General features: G+C 32.3%; 1 protein-coding gene across 1 annotated transcript; it reads left to right on the plus strand.

The window, feature by feature from the left end:
• LOC109357441 (dof zinc finger protein DOF5.6-like) lies at positions 16,588–18,409 on the plus strand. Its single transcript, XM_019601410.1, has 2 exons — positions 16,588–16,816; positions 17,286–18,409. The coding sequence occupies exons 1-2, from the start codon at positions 16,763–16,765 to the stop codon at positions 18,168–18,170; spliced, it is 939 nt and encodes a 312-aa protein (XP_019456955.1). The 5' UTR covers positions 16,588–16,762; the 3' UTR covers positions 18,171–18,409.

Genomic DNA, 21,420 nt, shown 5'->3' on the forward strand with positions numbered 1-21,420 from the left:
TGGCTTCCTCTTCAAAAAACAAAGAAGTAACACACCAATCCGAATCAAAAGAAGCAAGGAACTTCATCCTTGGAGTCCAACCCTCTCGATTTAACGCGACTTCTAGCAAATGATGAGCAACTTAAAATCTTTGAGGAGCACTTCCATGGTTGCACTATCTTCACTCCCAAATACAATAATATCGGGAATTTTGAGTTTGAAGATTTTCTATTTCCTTATCTCTTTAGACAACAAAACCTTTTTTATTTCTGTTGTGAATCATATGAAATTTATCCTGAACTGATTAGAGTATTTTATTGTAACATGAACTTTAGGAAAAATTGTCTTGTTTCCTATGTAAAAGAAAAAGATATTACTTTGGATTTGAAGACCATGAGTTCATTGTGCTATAACATACCCTATCAGGGGAACATTGCAGGTTTTAGCCTTGTATGCGAATGGGAAAACTATGATCGAAAAGACTTTTATTATTCTCTCTGTGTAGAATTACTAAAGAGGAAATAGAAACGCTTAAGCAACAGGGTTATGGTGAAACTGTTAAAAATAGAGATATTCTATCTGCTGGACATCTCAAACTGGAAGACTGTTTGCTTCATTATTTTTTGAGCTATGTCATCTTACCAAAATTTTCAAACCACTCTCAAATAAGTGACATAGAACTTCAATTAATGTATGCTATAAAATTTAATCTGAAAATCAATTGGATTCTGATGATAATGAGACAAATGTGGTATGTAAGAGGAACCCAAAGCTCTTTGCCATATGTAATCTTCATAACAAAAATCCTTGAGCATTTCAGTGTTTCTACTACTGGAGAAACTAAGGTCCCGCTTAACCTCGTGAAAGCCATATTGATGTGGATGCAGTCCACAAAACGGGCTTCACATATAATCTTCGTGGTTGGACCTACAAGCATAAGAAAGATAGACCTCCTGCTCCTGAACCAGAACATGCCCCTGCTAATGCTTCTGAACCTCAACCTTCTGAGTTTCATGCTCAATCTTCCTCATCTACTGTCATGCCTTCAAATTAGATGATTATGGATGAGTTGATTTCTCTTCGAGGCTACATCACTAGCCGGATGGATGCCTTTGATACTCATAATAAAAAAATCATGTTTGAACTTCATCATTTCTTCTAAGCTGAGTAGCATGGACGTTGATGAAGACAACTCTTAGCCTGAGTCTTAGAGTGTATTTAGGATTTCTGTTTTGTTTTGATGCATATTACTGAACAATTTACTTCTGTTTTATGGGTGTAATCATTTTATATTGTCGGACAAAATTTGCTTTCTATTGTTTCTATTGAACATCTATGTCTTATGATATACATTGCGATGCTTATGTTATATCTTATGATTATATGTATGCTTGTCATATACATATTGTATGTTGTATATATATATATTGTGCTGGAAACTCTTGGCTTTTATACTTTTTGATGAAGTCAAAAGGGGGAGAAAGGTTGGAAGAGTGTATTTTCTGTTTAAAACATTTCAGGCACATAACTCCAAATGAAAGGGAGCATACAAAACAGGGGGAGCATACTCAAGACAAGTCAAGAATATTATAAAGTATGTTGCTCTCAAAAAACTATATTGTTAAGAAGATATTGAGTTGTCATCATCAAAAAGGGGAAGATTATGAAGAAGATATCTGCTCCTGACCTTGTCACAGTTTTGATGAAGACATCAACATCACCAAAAAGAAGAAAATGAAGAATACTTATGAAGACAATGAAGATTCAAGCTTCAAGATATTCAAGACTTTTAGTCTAAGTCTAAATAGGTATTTCTATCCTATACTCTTGAATATATAATAGTAGTATTGCTCAAAATATTTTTAAAGAAAATTGAAACACTTCAAGTTTAAATAAAACAATTTTCAAAATATTGTGTAACAAGTTACTGAAATCTGAGTAACATGTTACATGAGTAAGAAATCAGTTATCCAACAAAAACTGAACTGAGTAATCTATTATTGAACTTTGGGTAACAAATTACTCAAGATTCAACATTCTTGAGTAACCGATTACTCTAATATGAGTAACCGATTACTCTAAATGAATTTTAAATTCATTGTTGGACAGAACATTTGGGTAACCGATTACTCAATGTTGTAACCGGATACTGAGAGTTGTTGCATCAGAATTTCAAATTCAAAGTGAATGAGTTTCAACCCAAAAGACATGATTTCATTTCAATTAATTCCTACCCTTTCAAATAGACATTTTGGCCGGTTGGAAAGCCTATATAAATGCATTGAAACTCATAATCACAATACACAACTTTCATACAACTCTTTTCTCTCTGTATTTCTTCAATTATTTACTTGTTATTTTCTGCAAATTATTTCCGTTGCTCTTAACTCTTGATATTGCAGAAAAAGTGATCATAATTTTTAAGTCGACTAACTCACCTCCCCTCTTAGTTGCAATCTCATTCTTACAATTTCAGAAAAGACGAAAATATAAATATTTATCACCCTTGTGGTAGTGATATGAATGCATATAGCATGAGTAAAGACCAAATTATTGGTGAATCTATCATTGTTATTTGTTCTAAAAGTCTCTCATTCAATTTTGGTGGTCTCATAAGATGATCATTGCCCTTTCCTTTCTCTCATCAAGATAGAGCATAGCATATATAACACTATCTTAAACAAACTACTTTCTTTCATGATAGTCAAGCAATGGGTTTTGTTTATTGTTCTGAGATCTAAGGAGGATTGTCTCAAAAGTGTTAGCATCTGAGGCTATTTTTCTTTAAATGAATCATAAAGCCTTTCACGTTATTAAGATATGAAAATGAAGCAGCAATACAATGAAGATTGAAGAATGTAAGAAGGAGAGACATATTGTGTCTTGGACTCAAAAGGAAGATTCCTTACCTACATTTTATTCATACTCTATTACTTACCCATATTTCACACACAATATCATTATAGTGTGTTTTTACATCATTGAAGTTGCATATTAGGATCGATATCCCGATCCATTTTTTCTTCTCTCTTTCATCATTAATGGTTGGTTCGCTTCTGTTCATGGTGGTAAGCTCAGATATAGCTTCTGCCATGGATGGTTAAGCATGAGATGATTATCTTCAGTTCATGGTGGTTAAGCAAAGATATAACTTCTGTCATATATGGTTAAGCGTTTGATGATATAGCCTCTACCATGGGTGGTTAAGTGTTGTTATTACTTCAAATTAATTCCAAGCTGGGAGTTTAAAATTTTCACTCTTCGGTTTGAGGGAGACTGTTGAAATATATTGTATCATGTATCATGTAAATGATAGTATATATGAATATGAGATATTATATTGTTGGGTTGGTTTTAGCCTGTTGTTAGTTTCTAAGAATAAAGGGGTTAGTTGGTTAGATAGTTTTGGCATTAGGTTAGTTAGTTTTTCATTCCCTTTATATAGAAGATTCAGTGTACTTTATAAATCATCAATTCAATAATCATTCAATGATGTGACATTTCTAATCTTTAGGTGTAATGTAATGACATTTTTACTCTTAAATATATATACAAAATAAATAACTTATCTCTAAGGTAATGGTGATAATTCTTTTCATGAATCTCTATTCCATATAAAGAGTGTTGGATGCTTTTTAAATTGGTTTTTGTGTGCATCATTTTTGTGAGTCTGGATCAATACATTCTAAGATCGTGACACGTGGCAAGACCAAAGATCAATGATTATGATTGTTCAGTGAAAATAATTAAATTTCAATTAAAAAAATTTAAAAATCCTTAAATTCCTTATATTAGTAAAACTCATCTCTCTCCTCTCTCTATACTTTTTTCTTTCCGAAATATTTGCCATCACTTGGAGAAAGATTTTTTTGTATGAAAGATATAAATTTTCTTCTTCCAAAAAATGAAATTACAAATTTTCTTCTTCCTCATTTAATCTGGGGACCTTTACTTGGTAAGTGACTACCCCTTGATTATTTTATAATTTATATTCTTCACCTGCATCTCTGTTATGATTGATTATAGTTTATAAGTTTCAAATATTAACTGGGTTTTTCTTTACTGGTTTTGGTTCATTTATATTGAATTTTTTAAGCCTATAGCGTAAGTGTACATATGCTTGTGATGTGTGAGAGACAGTGTATCAAAAAGTATGTGCAGAGAGGTAGAGAGATGAGTTGCATGAAGAGAAGGAATTTAGAGATTTTTATTTTTTTTAATTGAAATTTAATTATTTCCATTGTACAATCATAACCATTGATCTTTTATTTTTAATATATGTCACGATCTTAAAATGTAGTTATCGGAATAAAAACGGTAGAATATGGATAGGAAACAACTTTTATGATGGGGCTAATAATTACTTGGATTGGAGCTAATGTACCAAATTGACTGCACCATTTCCGAGGGACAAGTTTTCAAATTTTTGACCAACATCATAATGTGGACCATACACAGATTGTACTTAATTTATGGATTTTGCTAATTAACCTAAAGTATATTTTTAGAAAACTTAAAATAACAACTATTAAAAGTTATTCCAACATTATTTATAATATATTTATAACTAGTAATTTACAACTGTCATCACTTCAAAATTACCACTCTGTTTATTATTACGAGAACTAAAATGTTTATTGGAGTATATAAGGATTAATAAATATATAGTATAATTATGAAGGGATATGTTTAGTATAGATTACTTAATGATACCTAAATATTACAAAGTAACTTATACTTGAGGACAAAAAAGTCCTTCTAAAGTATAAGTTATAAATAACAATAGAAAAAATTTAATACACATCTAATTAACACCCTATCTTATACTAACCAAAAGTAAAGAAGGTAAATTATATTATAAGAAGGGGATGGGATTGAGAGGTATCTAATTCCAATGCCAAAGGGATCACTGGATTTTGGAAGAAAATGCATAGGGAAAAATTTTCGCTTTACATTTTTTTTGTAGTGAAAAACTCAAGCTTTTAAATTTGTGTCATGACATGCCTTTTATTTTATTTTAAATATGTTGTTCAAGGTCCCACAAGTTCTTTAATTTTTCACTAGCTTTGTACATTAGATTCATTTTTAATGGTACACTTAAAAAAAGATAAACATAAGTAGCAAGTGGTAAGGTAGTAAAAACTTCTTTATATTTAAAGTTTAATATTTATGTGTCATTAAATTTTGAGTAAATTACACTGACACTCCTGAGTTTTAATGAAATTACACAAATCACCCCTCACTTTTCTATACCTACACAAACCTCCTCTATTTTTAAACTTTTATTACATTGACCACCCCTGCATAAGAAATAAGTGTAATCTTTTAAACAAAAAATGTGATAAATGCAATTAAGTTAAACAAAACATGATATATTGTGGAGATACGTCCAAATAATATATGACTCAATAAAGATACATTGATTTGTATATTATTTAGACTTGTCTACACAATATATATGTTTTGTTTAACTTAATTGCATTTATCACATTTTTTGTTTAAAAGATTACACTTATTTCTTATGCATGGGTGGTCAATGTAATGAAAGTTAAAAAAAGAAGGGAGGTTTGTGTAAGTGTAGAAAAGTGAGGAGTGATTTGTGTAATTTCACTAAAACTCAGGGGGTTCAATGTAATTTACTCTTAAATTTTTTTACACCGAACATCATTTATGTGTACTATTGTTATAATGAATAATGGTTAACAACACTAATAATAATGATGAATTGACAATGTTTAAAGTTCTTATGTTGTGAGTGCATATAGTGCCTATGCCAAACTCTTATATTTGTATCTATAAAATATCATTGTAACATTAATTATTAGTTTAAATATACTTCTACCTAATTAATAAGATAAATAATAAGTAAAAATGAATTATTATAACTATTATAAGAAAATAAATGATAAAGTCAGGATCATTGGTCACTACAGTATAGTTGGAAAGTTGAATGTTGAAAATGTTTGTTCAGTGCACAACACAATCTAACTATTAGCATAGAAATAAGATGATTTGCCCCCTTTCAAACTAACATTGATAAGATGCGCGCATATGATTGAAACAATAATCATCTTTGTACTAAAGTAAATGGAAATGACAATCTAATGAAAAAAATGAAAGCAATAATTTTATTTAATTCTTTTTACCGGTTTTCTTAACTTCAACACATCAGAATGATGATATACAACTTTATAATCTGATATTGTTTGTACACTCCATTTGATAATCATTACTTTCATTCCACGTTTTAACATTCCTAACATCTTATATCTTTTTCATAAGAAAATTTTGAGGATTTTAACTCATGCTCGTAAATAAGATTTCAATCAGTAGTAACATAATTGTTTCATAGATCAATTATATTTTTTTCCCTATAATATGCGAACAAACTGTAGGAGAAATTCCTTCTCCATCCGAAATCCATATAGTGAATGCGGAAGTCCTTATGACCATGGCTTTGTTCCCACAACCGAATGTGTATGCCCATACATACACCCAAATGGAACATCCATGGTCCACACCGAAGAAACCCCAAATGAGTTCATGGTGAAGAAGAAGAAGAACATACCTTGTTGCATTTCCGGAATCTCGAAGGTATGAGGGTGAGATGATCTTCCAGATGATAGAGCGCCGAATGGTTTTCCTTTAGTTCTCTCTATAGGGGAATGAGAGAATACCTTAGTTTCTGAAAAGTGTTCTTGTGAGGTTAGTTAGAGGAGAGACCTTATCCTCATGCCTTATGAGCCTTATGGATGGGTGGATAGTGTTATCCTATCCTGGATAACACTATTCTCATCCTACCTTATTCTCCTTAACCTTAACACCTGAAAACCTGTTGCTCTACAAATGGGGACCATAACCCATAAAAGTAACCCCGTAGTGGTTACTACTTTAGTTGCAATAATTCTGATTCAGTCCCTTCATCAAATCAGAAATTGCCTGAAGGTATCTACACTTATTATTATTTCATGACACATATGCCCTTAGCCACCAAATTAATTACTTAAGATCATTTTATATTTTGGCTAATTACATAATGGCCATAACACAATTATAGAATTATATTTGTGACCCATAAATTGTCAGAAATTCCAACAATCTCCCACTGGTCACACATATGATTCTCCGTACGTGTTATCCTTATTGCGCGCTTAATTGCCATTATGACTTAGGCATATCCAAATTATCCCGTCCATTAGTCCTGTCTCCATATCGAACCACAGTGAACTTCGCCATATCAATCATGGCTAATTCAACAATGATCACCAACATTGACACAACCAAATGACACAGATACATCATGAAATGTGTAGCATGAAAATTACATGAATATGATCTGTACATGTCAATTTTCAACTGGTCCTACTTAACTTTAGTGAGATCCTTAATAATAACATAAAACCTTATTGTACAAAGTATAATGACAGAATACCAAACTGAATGATTAATCAACTGAAGTTTGAATACAAAGTATTCATACAAAATACTGAAATTACATAGAACATAACAAAATGTGTGCACTTTCTAACTCCCACTAAACCAAAATATCCTCACACTGTAGAACACCCATGTGAGCAGCATGCTCATGAAAGACCTTGGGTGTGATAGCTTTTGTGAGAGGATCCGCAATCATGGAGTTAGTGCCTAAGTGTTCTATGGAAAGCTGTCCACTTTGTACCTTCTCCTTAACAACTAGGAACTTAATGTCGATGTGTTTCGACTTTGCCGAACTCCTATTGTTGTTGGAGAACAACACGGCTGATTTATTGTCACAGTATAACTTTAGTGGTCTTTCAATCCTTTCCACAATCCGCAGCCCAGTGACAAAATTTCTCAACCATGATGACTGAAGTGATGCCTCATAACATGCTATATACTCTGCTGCCATGGTGGATGAAGCTACAAGGTTTTGCTTGGCAGAACGCCAAGAAACCGCACCACCAGCTAACAGAAAAACATAGCCTGAAGTAGATCGTCTACTATCTTGGCATCCCGCAAAATCGGAGTCAGAATACCCAATGATCTCTAATTGGTCTGATCTCCTATATGTGAGCATATAGTCTTTTGTTCTCTTTAAGTACCTCATGACCCTTTTGGCTGCTTTCCAATGGTCCATTCCTGGATTACTCATATATCTGCCTAAAACCCCAACTATGAACGCTATATCCGGACGCGTACATACTTGAGCATACATAAGACTCCCTACAGCTGATGCATAAGGGATCTTTTGCATTTCCTGAATTTCCAGATTTCCTTTAGGGCACTGATTGAGACTAAATTTGTCTCCCTTAGCAACTGGAGTATCCATTACTTTACAGTCCTGCATGCCATACCTTTTGAGCACCTTTTCTATATAGCTCTTTTGTGATAATCCAAGAATACCCCGAGATCTGTCTCGGTGTATCTGGATTCCTAATACAAATGAAGCTTCACCAAGATCCTTCATTTCAAAATTACTGGATAGAAATGTCTTGGTTTCTAACAAGGTACCCACATCATTAGTGGCAAGCAGTATGTCATCCACATACAAGAGCAAGAAAATATACTTGCTCCCACTGAACTTGTGATACACACAATCTTCAACTGAATTCATCTCAAAACCAAAAGAGAGAATCACCTCATGAAATTTGTGGTACCATTGACGAGACGCCTGTTTTAGCCCATAGATGGATTTTGTCAATTTGCAAACCATATTCTTTCGGTCTCCCGTTACAAAGTGTTCTGGTTGCACCATATAAATCTTTTCATTAATGTTTCCATTTAGAAAAGCTGTTTTGACATCCATCTGATGAAGCTCCAAATCATAATGTGCTACAAGAGCCATGATTGTCCTAAGAGAGTCTTTCGATGAAACCGGAGAGAAAGTCTCTTTATAGTCAATCCCTTCCTTCTGAGTAAAACCCTTAGCTACAAGACGTGCCTTATACCTCTCCACATTACCATTAGAATCCCGCTTGGTCTTAAAAATCCATTTGCAACCAATGGGTTTCTTACCTTCTGGTAATGGGACAAGTTCCCAAACTTTATTGTCTTGCATGGATTTATACTCCTCTTTCATTGCTTCAATCCACTTTTCCGAATTGGAACTTTGGATGGCTTCACGAACGTTTAATGGATCATTGTCCATTAAGCCATCACCCTCATGTTCCAAAAGAAAGCAAATGTAATCATCCGAAATTGCATTTCTCCTTTCTCTAGTGGATCTACGCAAAGCTATAGGCTCTTGCACCTCTTGTCCATGTTCCTGAGGGTTTTGAGTTTGTCCTTCATGAATTACTAACTCACCTTGAGCAGGGAAGGTTTCATCAACTATGTCCTGAGGAGGTTCCAAATTTGCTTCTTCAAAAGCAACCATATGAATCGCATCTGGAATAGATACAGATTCTTCCTCTAAGACAAAGTTTCTAACCTTATCTTCCCCCTCAAACTCAACATCCTCAAAGAACGTGGCTGTACCCGTCTCAAATATGGATTTCATACTTGGATCATAAAATTTATAGCCCCTTGATTTTTCAGAGTAACCAATAAAGTAACTACTCACTGTACGGGAGTCCAATTTCTTTTCATGAGGCCTATAAGGCCTTGCCTCAGCTGGACATCCCCACACATGAAAATGCTTCAGACTTGGCTTTCGCCCAGTCCAATGCTCATAAGGTGTTTTAGCAGTTGCCTTAGTTGGTACCCTATTAAGAATATAAGCTGCTGTCTTAAGTGCCTCTCCCCAGAGTGACTCTGGTAAGGTAGAGTGACAAATCATACTCCTTACCATGTCCTTAAGAGTCCGGTTTCGTCTTTCAGACACACCATTCATGCTAGGCGATCCTGGCATGGTGTACTGTGGGACTATACCACATTCCTCTAGGTATTTGGCAAAAGGCCCTGGACGTTGTTCACCTGAACCGTCATATCTACCGTAGTATTCACCACCACGGTCAGATCTGACGTACTTGATCCTTTTGCCGAGTTGATTTTCAACCTTAGCCTTAAAAGTTTTGAACACGTCCACCGATTGGGACTTTTCATGAATTAGAAAAATGTATGCATAACGAGAATAATCGTCTATAAATGATATGAAATATCGTTGACCATTCCAGGAAGCCGTAGGGAATGGCCCACAGATATCCGTATGTATCAATTCTAAGACGTCCGAAGCTCTATATGCACCATATTTCGATTGTTTGGTTTGTTTTCCTTTTATGCATTTAACACAAACATTAAGGTTTGTGAAGTCAATGGAATCCAAAATCCCATCTGACACAAGACGCTCAATTCTCTTTTGAGAAATGTGACCTAGGCGCTTGTGCCATAATGCACCTGAATTATTATTTTCAATCTTACGCTTAGTACCACGTGATTCCACATTCAGGGTTTCGCTATAATCAGTTATGATATTCAGCATATAAAGGTTGTCATTCAACATAAGTGAACCAGTTCCAATAACATTTGAATTTAAAGACAATTGAACCGAATTGTTTCCAAATGAACAACAATAACCAAATTTGTCCAAATATGAAACAGAAATCAAATTCCGTCTAAAAGACGGTACAACAAAAGTGTCTTTCAAATCCAAATAGAAACCAGTACATAATAACAACCTAAAATGCCCTATAGCTTCCACTTCTACCGATTTCCCATCGCCAACATATATGTATCTTTCAACATGATTAGGCTTTCGGTAGCTCAGGCAACCCTGCATTGAAACACTGATGTTAGAAGTTGAACCGGAGTCTAACCACCAGGTGTTTCCAGGTACTGAAGTTAAATTGACCTCAGAACAAACCAAAGCAAGAAATGTACCTTTCTTAGCACGCCAGGCGTGATACTTTACACATTTCTTCTTTTGATGTCCAGTTGCTTTGCAAAAGAAACAGACATCATCCTGCTTCTGTTTCTTTTGCACTGAACCCTTAGCAGCTTCATTCTTGGGCTCTGAAGTGATTTTCCTTTTGCCCTTGTCTTTAGAGGTAGTAACATAATGGGCACTTTCAGTCCTCTCTCGCTTCAATCTTTCCTCTTCTTGCACACAAAATGAAATGAGCTCATTAAGAGTCCATTTCTCCCTTTGACAGTTATAAGAAATCTTAAACTGACTGAATTGTGCAGGAAGAGACAGTAAGACCAAATGAATGAGCAAGTCTTCCGACATGTCAAGCTTAAGGGCCTTAAGTTTTGAAACGATGTTGGACATTCCCATAATGTATTCCCTTATGTTTCCCTTGCCTTGATACCTCATGGAAATCAAGTTCTGTAACAGAGTACTTGTTTCCGCCTTATCGCTCTTTGCAAAGCGCTTTTCAATCTCAGCAAGGAAATCTTTGGCACTATTTATCTCATCCGAGATAGTACCCCTAAAGACTTCTGGAATGCCACGCTTAATGATCATCAGACTCATGCGATTAGAGCGATCCCACTTCTCATAATCCTTCCTCTCTTCAGAGGAACTAGATTCCAAAGGAGAAGGAGGTTGCTCTACCCTTAGTGCATAGTCCAGATCCATGCAGCCAAGAACAATTTCCATGTTCTCTTTCCAATCCTTAAAATTTTCACCATTAAGGACCGGAACCGAATTCAAATTTGCAGATATAGAAGCAATTGATGTAGCTGATTGAAACAAAAGACAAAATATTAAAATATGCTCACAACCCAAAATTATCATTGTGCTCAAAACAATGGTATGTCCAAATCAAGATACCTAGTGCACCATCAATATCAAGTCTTTGGACAGTGATATCAACTGCAAGTGATACTCTTGTTGTAATGATCAAACATTCATAATAAGACATGTCAACTGACGAATCCCTCTTTGGATTGATTCATCAGTCACACGTATAAAACTTTAGAATTATGACATGTTTATCATCACAGGTGTATATGGTATTCGGCCAAATATTAACTTTCCTTTGGGCCAGCTAATACCCGCATGAATGACCATACACACTTCCATCCATTATTCCTCATGAGTTATATCCATGAAAGAGGTCACTTTGGCGACATTTCACTTCATTTGGCTCACTTGAAATAACAGACAACCTTAATGGACAACCAAACAACAATTAAACCAATGCACAAAGATACTGAAGTCCCAAAAAAAATTTTGTTTTTTTTTTTCTTCTTCTTCGCTCGGGCGAGCCGAATCTCGCTCAGGCAAGAACAATTCAATATAAAAACTGTGAGAACAATAAACCTGAGTTATAGTTAGAATTAAAAGTTAGTCATTAATTAAATTATCACTTTTTTAATCTTGATTATTCAAATAAGATTCAATAGTTGATATTAATTATGAGTGACTTCTTACTCTCACTTAACAAGAAAAGGTTTGTCTTTTTTATTTTCAACTCCTTGCTCCTACTGCTGCACTTCTGAGAAAGAAGTAACGTTTCACTTTTTGTTTCTTTTTGTCTTAGTTTTTGTTTGTTTAAGATATAACTATATATTTATATACCTTAATGTAATCACGGTCAATGGTGTGCCGTGTGAAATTGTTGATCCTCTGTCTCTAGACTCACGTGGATACTGATGTATTTACTATATTTTAGTTAAAATTCTATTCCTATCAAGATGATATGTAGAATCCACTTTCCTTATTGTAACTCAAAATTAAGAAATGTTTCAAAAGTTCTTCTTTTTCTCTTTTGGATTTGACTCATATTTGTGAGTACAGTGTCATATTTGTTGGAGAAATTCCTTCTCCATCCGAAATCCATATAGTGAATGCGGAAGTCCTTATGACCATGGCTTTGTTCTCACAACCTAATGTGTATTCCCATACATACACCCGAATGGAACATCCATGGTCCAGACCGAAGAAACCCCAAATGAGTTCATGGTGAAGAAGAAGAACATACATTGTTGAGCCATTTCCGGGATCTCGAAGGTATGAGGGTGCGATGATCTTCCAGATGATAGAGCGCCGAATGGTTTTCCTTTAGTTCTCTCTAGAGGGGAATGAGAGAATACCTTGAGTGTGCCTTATGGAGAGTATGTTTTGCCTTAGCCCTTGGTTATGAGGAGAAACCTCATCCTTATACCTAATGAGCCTTATGGATGGGTGGATAGTGTTATCCTATCCTGGATAACACTATTCTCATCCTACCTTATTCTCCTCCACCTTTACACTTGAAAACCTGTTGCTCTACAAATGGGGACCATAACCCATAAAAGTAACCCCGTAGTGGTTACTACTTTAGTTGCAATAATTTTGATTCAGTCCCTTCATCAAATCAGAAATTGCCTGAAGGTATCTACACTTATTATTATTTCATGACACATATGCCCTTAGCCACCAAATTAATTACTTAAGATCATTTTATATTTTGGCTAATTACATAATGGCCATAACACAATTATAGAATTATATTTGTGACCCATAAATTGTCAGAAATTCCAACACAAACATGTTACTAAAATTAGTCTTTTCAACTAGTTTTCCCCCTCTAATTGTGACTTTAATGAGATTTTAAATTCATTACATGTTCATCTTTCAAGATTTCACTAAACAATAATTTATTCCAACATTACCTCTACATATACATACAAACTACTAAGTTCCTCGTGTATTTGTACGGAATAGTATTTTTTGCCCTATAATTAAGAACACATATTTAAAAATATACATGTTATTATTTGTGCATTCGTATTGTTAAGAATGGATGGAGATCACTTGTCGCCAATGGTGTCATTCCATGTCCCAAGCCAATCATATAATAACACGTTAATAAAATAAAAAAATTTAAAAGAAAAAAGTAATAAAATGGAGCATTTTAGTGGACTTGGGACATGACATGAGACACCATTTGGGACAGGTGATCTCAGTCTGTTAAGAACACATGTGACCTCTGCATTCTTAGGGTTAAAAACAAATATGTTACCCATATATTCGCATTGCTAAGAACAAATATGTTATTCGTGCATTCCCATAATCTAAACACACATGTCACTGATGCATTCGGATTGTTAAGAACATATGTGTTACCTATGTATCTTTTTATTAAAACACATAAGAAAATAAATAAAAAATTCGAATTTATGAAACCGAAAAATGCTACTTTGTGATTTTTTTTAAAAATATTTTTAAAATTTGTAGAAAATAATGATTTTTTCAATTTCGAATTTGATTTATGTAATGAAAAAAGAGAAATCAAATTGTGATACTATATCAGTTTTTTTATTAAAAATTATTTAAAAGTTACAAAAAACTTCAAATTCGAATTTGATTTTTAGTTGTTATTATATTTCTTACATTTCAGATCATCTCATCTGTTTTTTATTAATTCTAACACACATATTATTGTATGACATGAGAAAGGGAAATGACATTTGAAATTCAAGTTATATTTGACAAAAATAGCATCTTCTTTGTACAACTATCATAGATACATAGATAGTAGAAAATAAATATAGTGTGTGTGAATTCACATAAAGCTCTTTTGGTGGGTGACATTTGTGCACAATAACATGATAATAACTTTTTTTATTATATAGTTAATATATAATAAAAGATGAATATAGTATCTGAGAGTTCACTATAAGAATGTGAAGCTCTTTTGGAAGGAAAAAAGTAAATAGAGAGTGACATATGTTTATGATGACATGACAAAAATATTTTTTTATTATATAGTTATAGATATGAGAAAAAAAATAAGAGAATCACATCAGGTGTAATATTTCTTATTCTTCTACCCAAAAAAAGAGAAATAGATATATCAACCCTAGTCCAAATAATTAAAATTATTCATTTAATTACGACACAACACTCACTTATTACAAGAAGGAAGCATAGTGCCTAAGTCAGGTGTGTGAGGATTAAGTGGTGGAATATAATGGCTATCGCATGTCTCATTTTATATTCTCATCTAATTAAAAATGACATTTTATAAATAAAAAATTATGAAATTATAAATTATCATTTTTATATTACCTTTTGAATTTTAATATTAAGAATATGAAGATGTCATTTTTGTTGTAACATATGATGTTTGTTTGGTGTAATAAACACTTTATTCACAGGACACATGTACTTGTGATAAGTTACTCGTGCTAACTATCTTTGGATATAGCTACCTTCCTAGGTGCTCTTTCAGGTGTCACCCAAATTTGTAAAATTATTCCAAAACAAAATAAATAGATATACTTATTTATAACATGATACACATCTAAGTACAGATCGATCATGTGTGTGTTTTTATTAGTTGATTATAATTAATTTATCTTAATAGTATGTACATGTTTAATTACACTCTTTAGTGTGTATAAAATTGAGGTGTAATTAGTAATTACCATTATTGGAGACAGAATTAAATTACAAGGAAAGGATGACATGAAATAAATATTATGCAACCTAATTTGAATATCAAATAAGTTCTATATATTGTTTGATTGGTTAAATCATTTGGTCACACAATATAACCTAAAATATAATTAATTATTATATTAGAGTAAGATTACTCTACTTTTATTTGAATTGGAATGAAACATTGGATTATAATAATGTTCCCCTTTTTATCATTATATTCTATTAAGAGTACTGACCAAAATCATTTATAAGTCGGTCGACAATGGGAATATTGAGAAAGTTTAATCTATTCCTCATATGGAATAATTATTATTTACCGTAATATGAATGAAGATAAATGATATATTAATTTTTCTACTTGTATTGCATAGACTTTCATTTTTTTTATATAGGGAGAAATTAGTAGGAAGAGTAAAGTAAAAGAAAGAAATTGGTAGAGGCACGTGAGGAGCATATGGAAAGGAATATATCCCTTGCTTGTTGAAGGAGGAAGAGTGGGGTCCATTGGGTTAGGGTCCCTCAAGTAGAGTGATCTATGAGAATGTGTTTTTTTCTTTATTGGGGACCCAAATATTCTTCTTACCTTCTATCACTTCAGACAAGATCAGTGTCACATATCTTCTCTTGCCCCTATTGCTGACATTCCACCACTAGCCCCGACTCTAATGTTTAATTATAAAACTCTCATGTCTTTTTCGGGAGAAAATGTATCTACAGAAAGTATAAGAAAGAATGATTTAGAATGTTATTATATTATTTATTATTCATTTTAATTATTATTAATTCTATTAAATATATAAATAAAACAAATAAAATGATGATAGATTATATATTAATTATATATCTCAATATTTATATTTATAATACATAGATATATACTTTATCTTTATAATATTTACAAACATCACATTTATCCTCCTTTTTTATCAAATCTCTTTTGTCTTTCCCACAACAAATATTCCTAAAATAATATTATCATGATATCTTCATCATATATATAAGTTGTTCTTAGAAATTGAATTCTTAATTATTTTGTTTTTTTATATTTTTAGGAATCTAACAAAACATTATATTGCTAAATTAATATCTTATTGATAAAACAAATTTATTTGAATTAAATAAAACTAATACACCGATAAAACTCTTTTATTATCCCATACAAGTATTTCTCCTTATATATGCTAAGGTACTAAGGTTCTGTCCCGTCCCAACTCTGAAGTAGCAAACATTATCATATATATATATATATGCCATACCATACCTACCCTTGCCCCAATACTTTGACATTCATTCTTCATCTATCATTACCTCTTTCACCTAACACTTCTTAGTTAATCCCTCTTCATTCTCTATTCGGTACTTGCTGAACACACAGCACAACTAGCTGCTGACACTTAAGTTAAGCTAAGCATATACTACTATTTTAGAAGGGGAGAAATTAAGCCAGAGCAACCTTATTAATTTCTTCTTCTACCTGGAACTTGCTACTGAATGGGTCTCTCCTCTCTCAACGTCTGCATGGATTCATCAGATCATTGGTTTCAGGTATATGTCATGCATATACTTATGAAAATCAGTGTATTACTCTATTTGCCTTCAATAATATATCTTAACTCATGCTCTCATCGGCCTTCTACGATGGAGAAGTATACTTATAATATGGTTATGAATTTAGCTGCTACATGCTATATCTCAACCACGAATTGGACTAATCTCCGGTACTAGACTCTTCGGTACCTGAATTTGACCCTCTAGTATTGGAGAGGATCTAAATCCCCCTACTAGAAGAGTATTTAGTCATATTTGTAGTATATAGTATCACATTGCACACTCTACAACATTTTCTGCATTCTTTTAAATTTGAAAGAGCTATGTTATGCCATATATTCAAATGGAAATAAAAAAATGGAATAAGCCAAGGGAAAGAAAATTTAGTATCAAATATTGAGTGAGACTATCATTTTCATTCACTATATATTCACATATTTTTCCCAATATGTTAAATTAATGTCAGGGCACAGTTCAGGAGGTGTCCATGATAGATTCATATTCAATTTCATCACCATCTGCAGAAGACATGCTTACATGCTCAAAGCCCATGATAGATGAGAAGAATCTAAGACCCCCACAAGACCAAGCACTCAAGTGCCCAAGGTGTGATTCAACTCACACCAAGTTCTGCTACTACAACAACTACAGCCTCACCCAACCTAGGTACTTCTGCAAGACTTGTAAAAGGTACTGGACCAAAGGAGGCACTCTTAGGAACATCCCTGTTGGTGGTGGTTGTAGAAAAAACAAGAAAGTTTCTAATTCCAAGAAACCTAATAATGACCAAGCACCTATTATTACTCAAAACCAAGCACAACCAGGACTTGTAGTGTCTAATTCTTACCATCACTACCCCAAAGATATTCAACTTCCTTTCCAAGCTGATGTGCAATTTTCCCACCTCAACAATTTGCTTGGGGTTAGTGGTGAGGCACTTGGAAACCCTAGTTTTATGGAGAACCACCCTAGCCCTAATATTTCTAGGAATTTTGAATTTTTTGGAAATAGTGATATGGGTGTTGTTGGGCTTGGAGATAATGTGAATGGTTACAATGGGTTGTTACCTACAAATTATCAAGGTCTTTGCTTTGAGGGTATGACCCTTGATCATGGGAACAATGGTGGGAATTATAACCTAATAGACATGTGTCAGCGATTGATATTGCCTTACGATACAAGTGATCATAGCCAAAATGGTTCAATTCATGATGTGAAACTAGACCCTAAGCTATTGTCCCTTGAATGGAAAAACCAGGTTTATTCAGATCCTGAATATACTAACAGTTCAGGATCATGGAGTGGCATGATGAATGGCTATGGATCTTCCACAACAAACCCTTTGGTTTAGAACTAATCTCACTGTTCATTCATGATGATCAAAGGCTATAGATTCTATGGGATTGGTTAATTTAGTCAATTATATATTAATATAATATTATCATGTTATACATTAAGGTTTTTGATGGAGGGTTGCTTATATTTTTCTTTGATAGTGTTTGTTACATACTTTGATGTTATGACGGTCTTTTGTTTCTATTGACCTATTCAAATTAATGAGTGTGAATGAGAAGCTTTAGTGTCCAAATATACTGCCTTGGTTGTTTACCTTTTGATTTATTTATTCATGTTTTGTGTGAAGCAAATCTCTGAAAGCTTTAAGATTTTGTTATAACATCGAGGATGATATAGTATTTCTTTTCCGATAAAGAAATGCAGGAGCTAGCACTATATATTACTTTATGAAGCTCTTACCTCTATATGCTACTTGGTTCATCCTTCAAGTTATTTTCTGTTTCCAAGTTGGCTTTGTAACTTTTAAAGAATTTAAATATATCATTTGAGTATTTTTCTATTTTCAAATGTGTTCTATAAGTTATTTATTATTATCATTGTAGTTTTAAAATTTAAACACATTTTTAGTAGTATAGCTTCGAAAAAAAAATTGTAGATATCTTCATTTACACATTAATATAAAAAATAAGGATTTTGGTCTTGAATTGAAAGACTGGTGAACAAAAGAGTGCCCAATGAGATTAAATTAAACAAAAAAAATGTTAACAACCAAACTCAAGATTAAAAAATAATTATCTTCATTCAAAGTTATTAATCCTTAGCTTTAATTTCATACATGTGCATGAATGTGTCTAATTATAGTAAGCTTGTAACATAGACGCCCAAGCACATGTACAAATGCTAGGTGTTTTAACACAGTAAATCCATGTCGTCTATGTCAAATTTATCTATATCTCTATACCATGTTAATGAAGTTAAATATTTAAATATTTTAGTATGACAATTAATAAAAAACTAAATGAGGTGTGTTATTGATTACTAATCAAAATCCTATCTATCTATTTACTATATAACAAAAAAAAACTCATATAGGGACACATGTTAATACTTTATACAAAGTTTGCTTCTTAGGGACACATGTTAATACCTCATGCAAAGTTTCCCCTCCAAAAGCTCGTCACATCTTACTATACAACCTTACACACATGATTAAAACCATATTTTACTATTTGTTTAAAAATATAAACATAATGACTCATTAAATAAATAATAAATATATAAAAAAAAAAAACTTCTAGGGACACATGTCAATACCTTATGCAAAGTCTTCTTCTTAGGAATACATGTCAATACCTTATGCAAAATTTTCTTCTTAGGGACACATGTCAATACCTCATGCAAAGTTTCCCCTCCAAAATCTCATCATCTCTTACTATACAACCTTACACACACGATTAAAACTATCTTTTACTATTTGTTTAAAATATAAACATAATGACTCATTAAATAAATAATAAAGGAGAGACAAAATGTTGTGTAGTTTTTATCACAATTGTTCTGGTTTCAGTTTCCTTAGGGTGTCTCTTCCTTTCTCAACACATTTATCATTTTCAACTCTCAAACTCACTTACAACTATTATTTCTTTTAATTTATGTTTCTGTTGGCAGTCGGTTGATATACTTTATATTATTTTATCAAATTGTGATCAACAAATTTATCATCTTCAACTCTCAAACTCACTTACAACTATTATTTCTTTTAATTTATGTTTCTGTTGGCAGTCGGTTGATATACTTTATATTATTTTATCAAATTGTGATCACCATATTTATCATCTTCAATTTTAAAACCAACTCATAAGTATGAAACTACAAACTAATGTAAACAATAACGTGTTGTACATTGAGTTATCCACAACATATGAATTTAATAATACATATGAATTAACTTAATTCCAAAAATAAAAATATTAATTGTATATTACAAAAATGACAGACTTAGTAGAAAAATATGTATAGTAAAATATTATGGTTGTATAGAAAAATATATCTTCCAAATAATAGTAATGAATCTTTAATTTATGAGTTATTTTCATACAATGATTATTAGCTAAAACATAATCAAATAAATAACATTTAATTATACTATATTTGAATGCTAAAAATGTATTCAAATATTTATACATAATGAACATAATCTAAAATAAAAATAAGCATTCAAGAGATATGCTAAAAAATCTTTATGACTTTATATGATACTTATAAATGTAATCACAAAAAATATGATGCAAAAAAAAGTCTTTATATTATAATTTTATATAGAGAATATAGAGGTGAAATATTATCCAATACAATTTGAATTTTATTTATTGAGTTATTTTATAATCAAATACTTTCTATAATTATACTTTCCACATATCAATGCTTATACAAATGCATATATAAATGTTAATATTATACATATACCCTCAATTACCAATGTTAATATTCCAACTATATGAATGCAAAAAATAGAATGGTTCGATATATGATTTATTGACATTATAAAATATATGTACATTATTTACGCATTACACATAAATAAAGACATAAATAACTTTTGGTATAAATGATTTAGATTCTTATATTTGACTAAGTCCCTGATAAAATAATGAACCAATATCCACATCACAGTACTTCCTCTTGAGAGAGGAACTTCAAAAACCCCATGTGACCATATCCAGAAGCTAAAATCAAAATGAAGCTTAAAAATTGAAAACGTAAAATTTCCTAACAGATTTAATCTCCTTGTGAACATAAGTATTAGAATTGTGCATATATACATGCCTCCTTAACTCACTCCAGGAATTAACTAACTCAAAATATGTGGGTGTTTATTTCCGTCTGAAACTCAACTCACTTCTGAATATATACGGCTTAAAATCTGCCCCATTAGACATATGACGCCCAAACCTATGTCCACTATTTTAGTTATATCCTATGTGATGTGGACTATATATCTTAATTAACATTAACCCTCATGATCATATTGGACATAAAAGATAAAACTGCCCCAAGATCAAGTTTCAATTGGCATTTGCTTGTGCCAATTTATTTGATTATGGGACAGGATCATTTTTTTATGTCAAATATTAAAAAAAATGACTAAATATCCTAATTGTCTTTAAAAAGTAAAATTTGAAAATAATCCTTATTTTGTTTGTAAATTATTTGGTCTTTGAAAAAAAATCACCAAGTCTAATATTTTTTTTCCATTGGCATAACTTGTCCCATTAAAATTATTCTATGGGGTAATTTAATATTTT

This window comes from Lupinus angustifolius, chromosome LG01 (assembly GCF_001865875.1).
Source record: "Lupinus angustifolius cultivar Tanjil chromosome LG01, LupAngTanjil_v1.0, whole genome shotgun sequence".
Taxonomy (NCBI): domain Eukaryota; kingdom Viridiplantae; phylum Streptophyta; class Magnoliopsida; order Fabales; family Fabaceae; genus Lupinus; species Lupinus angustifolius.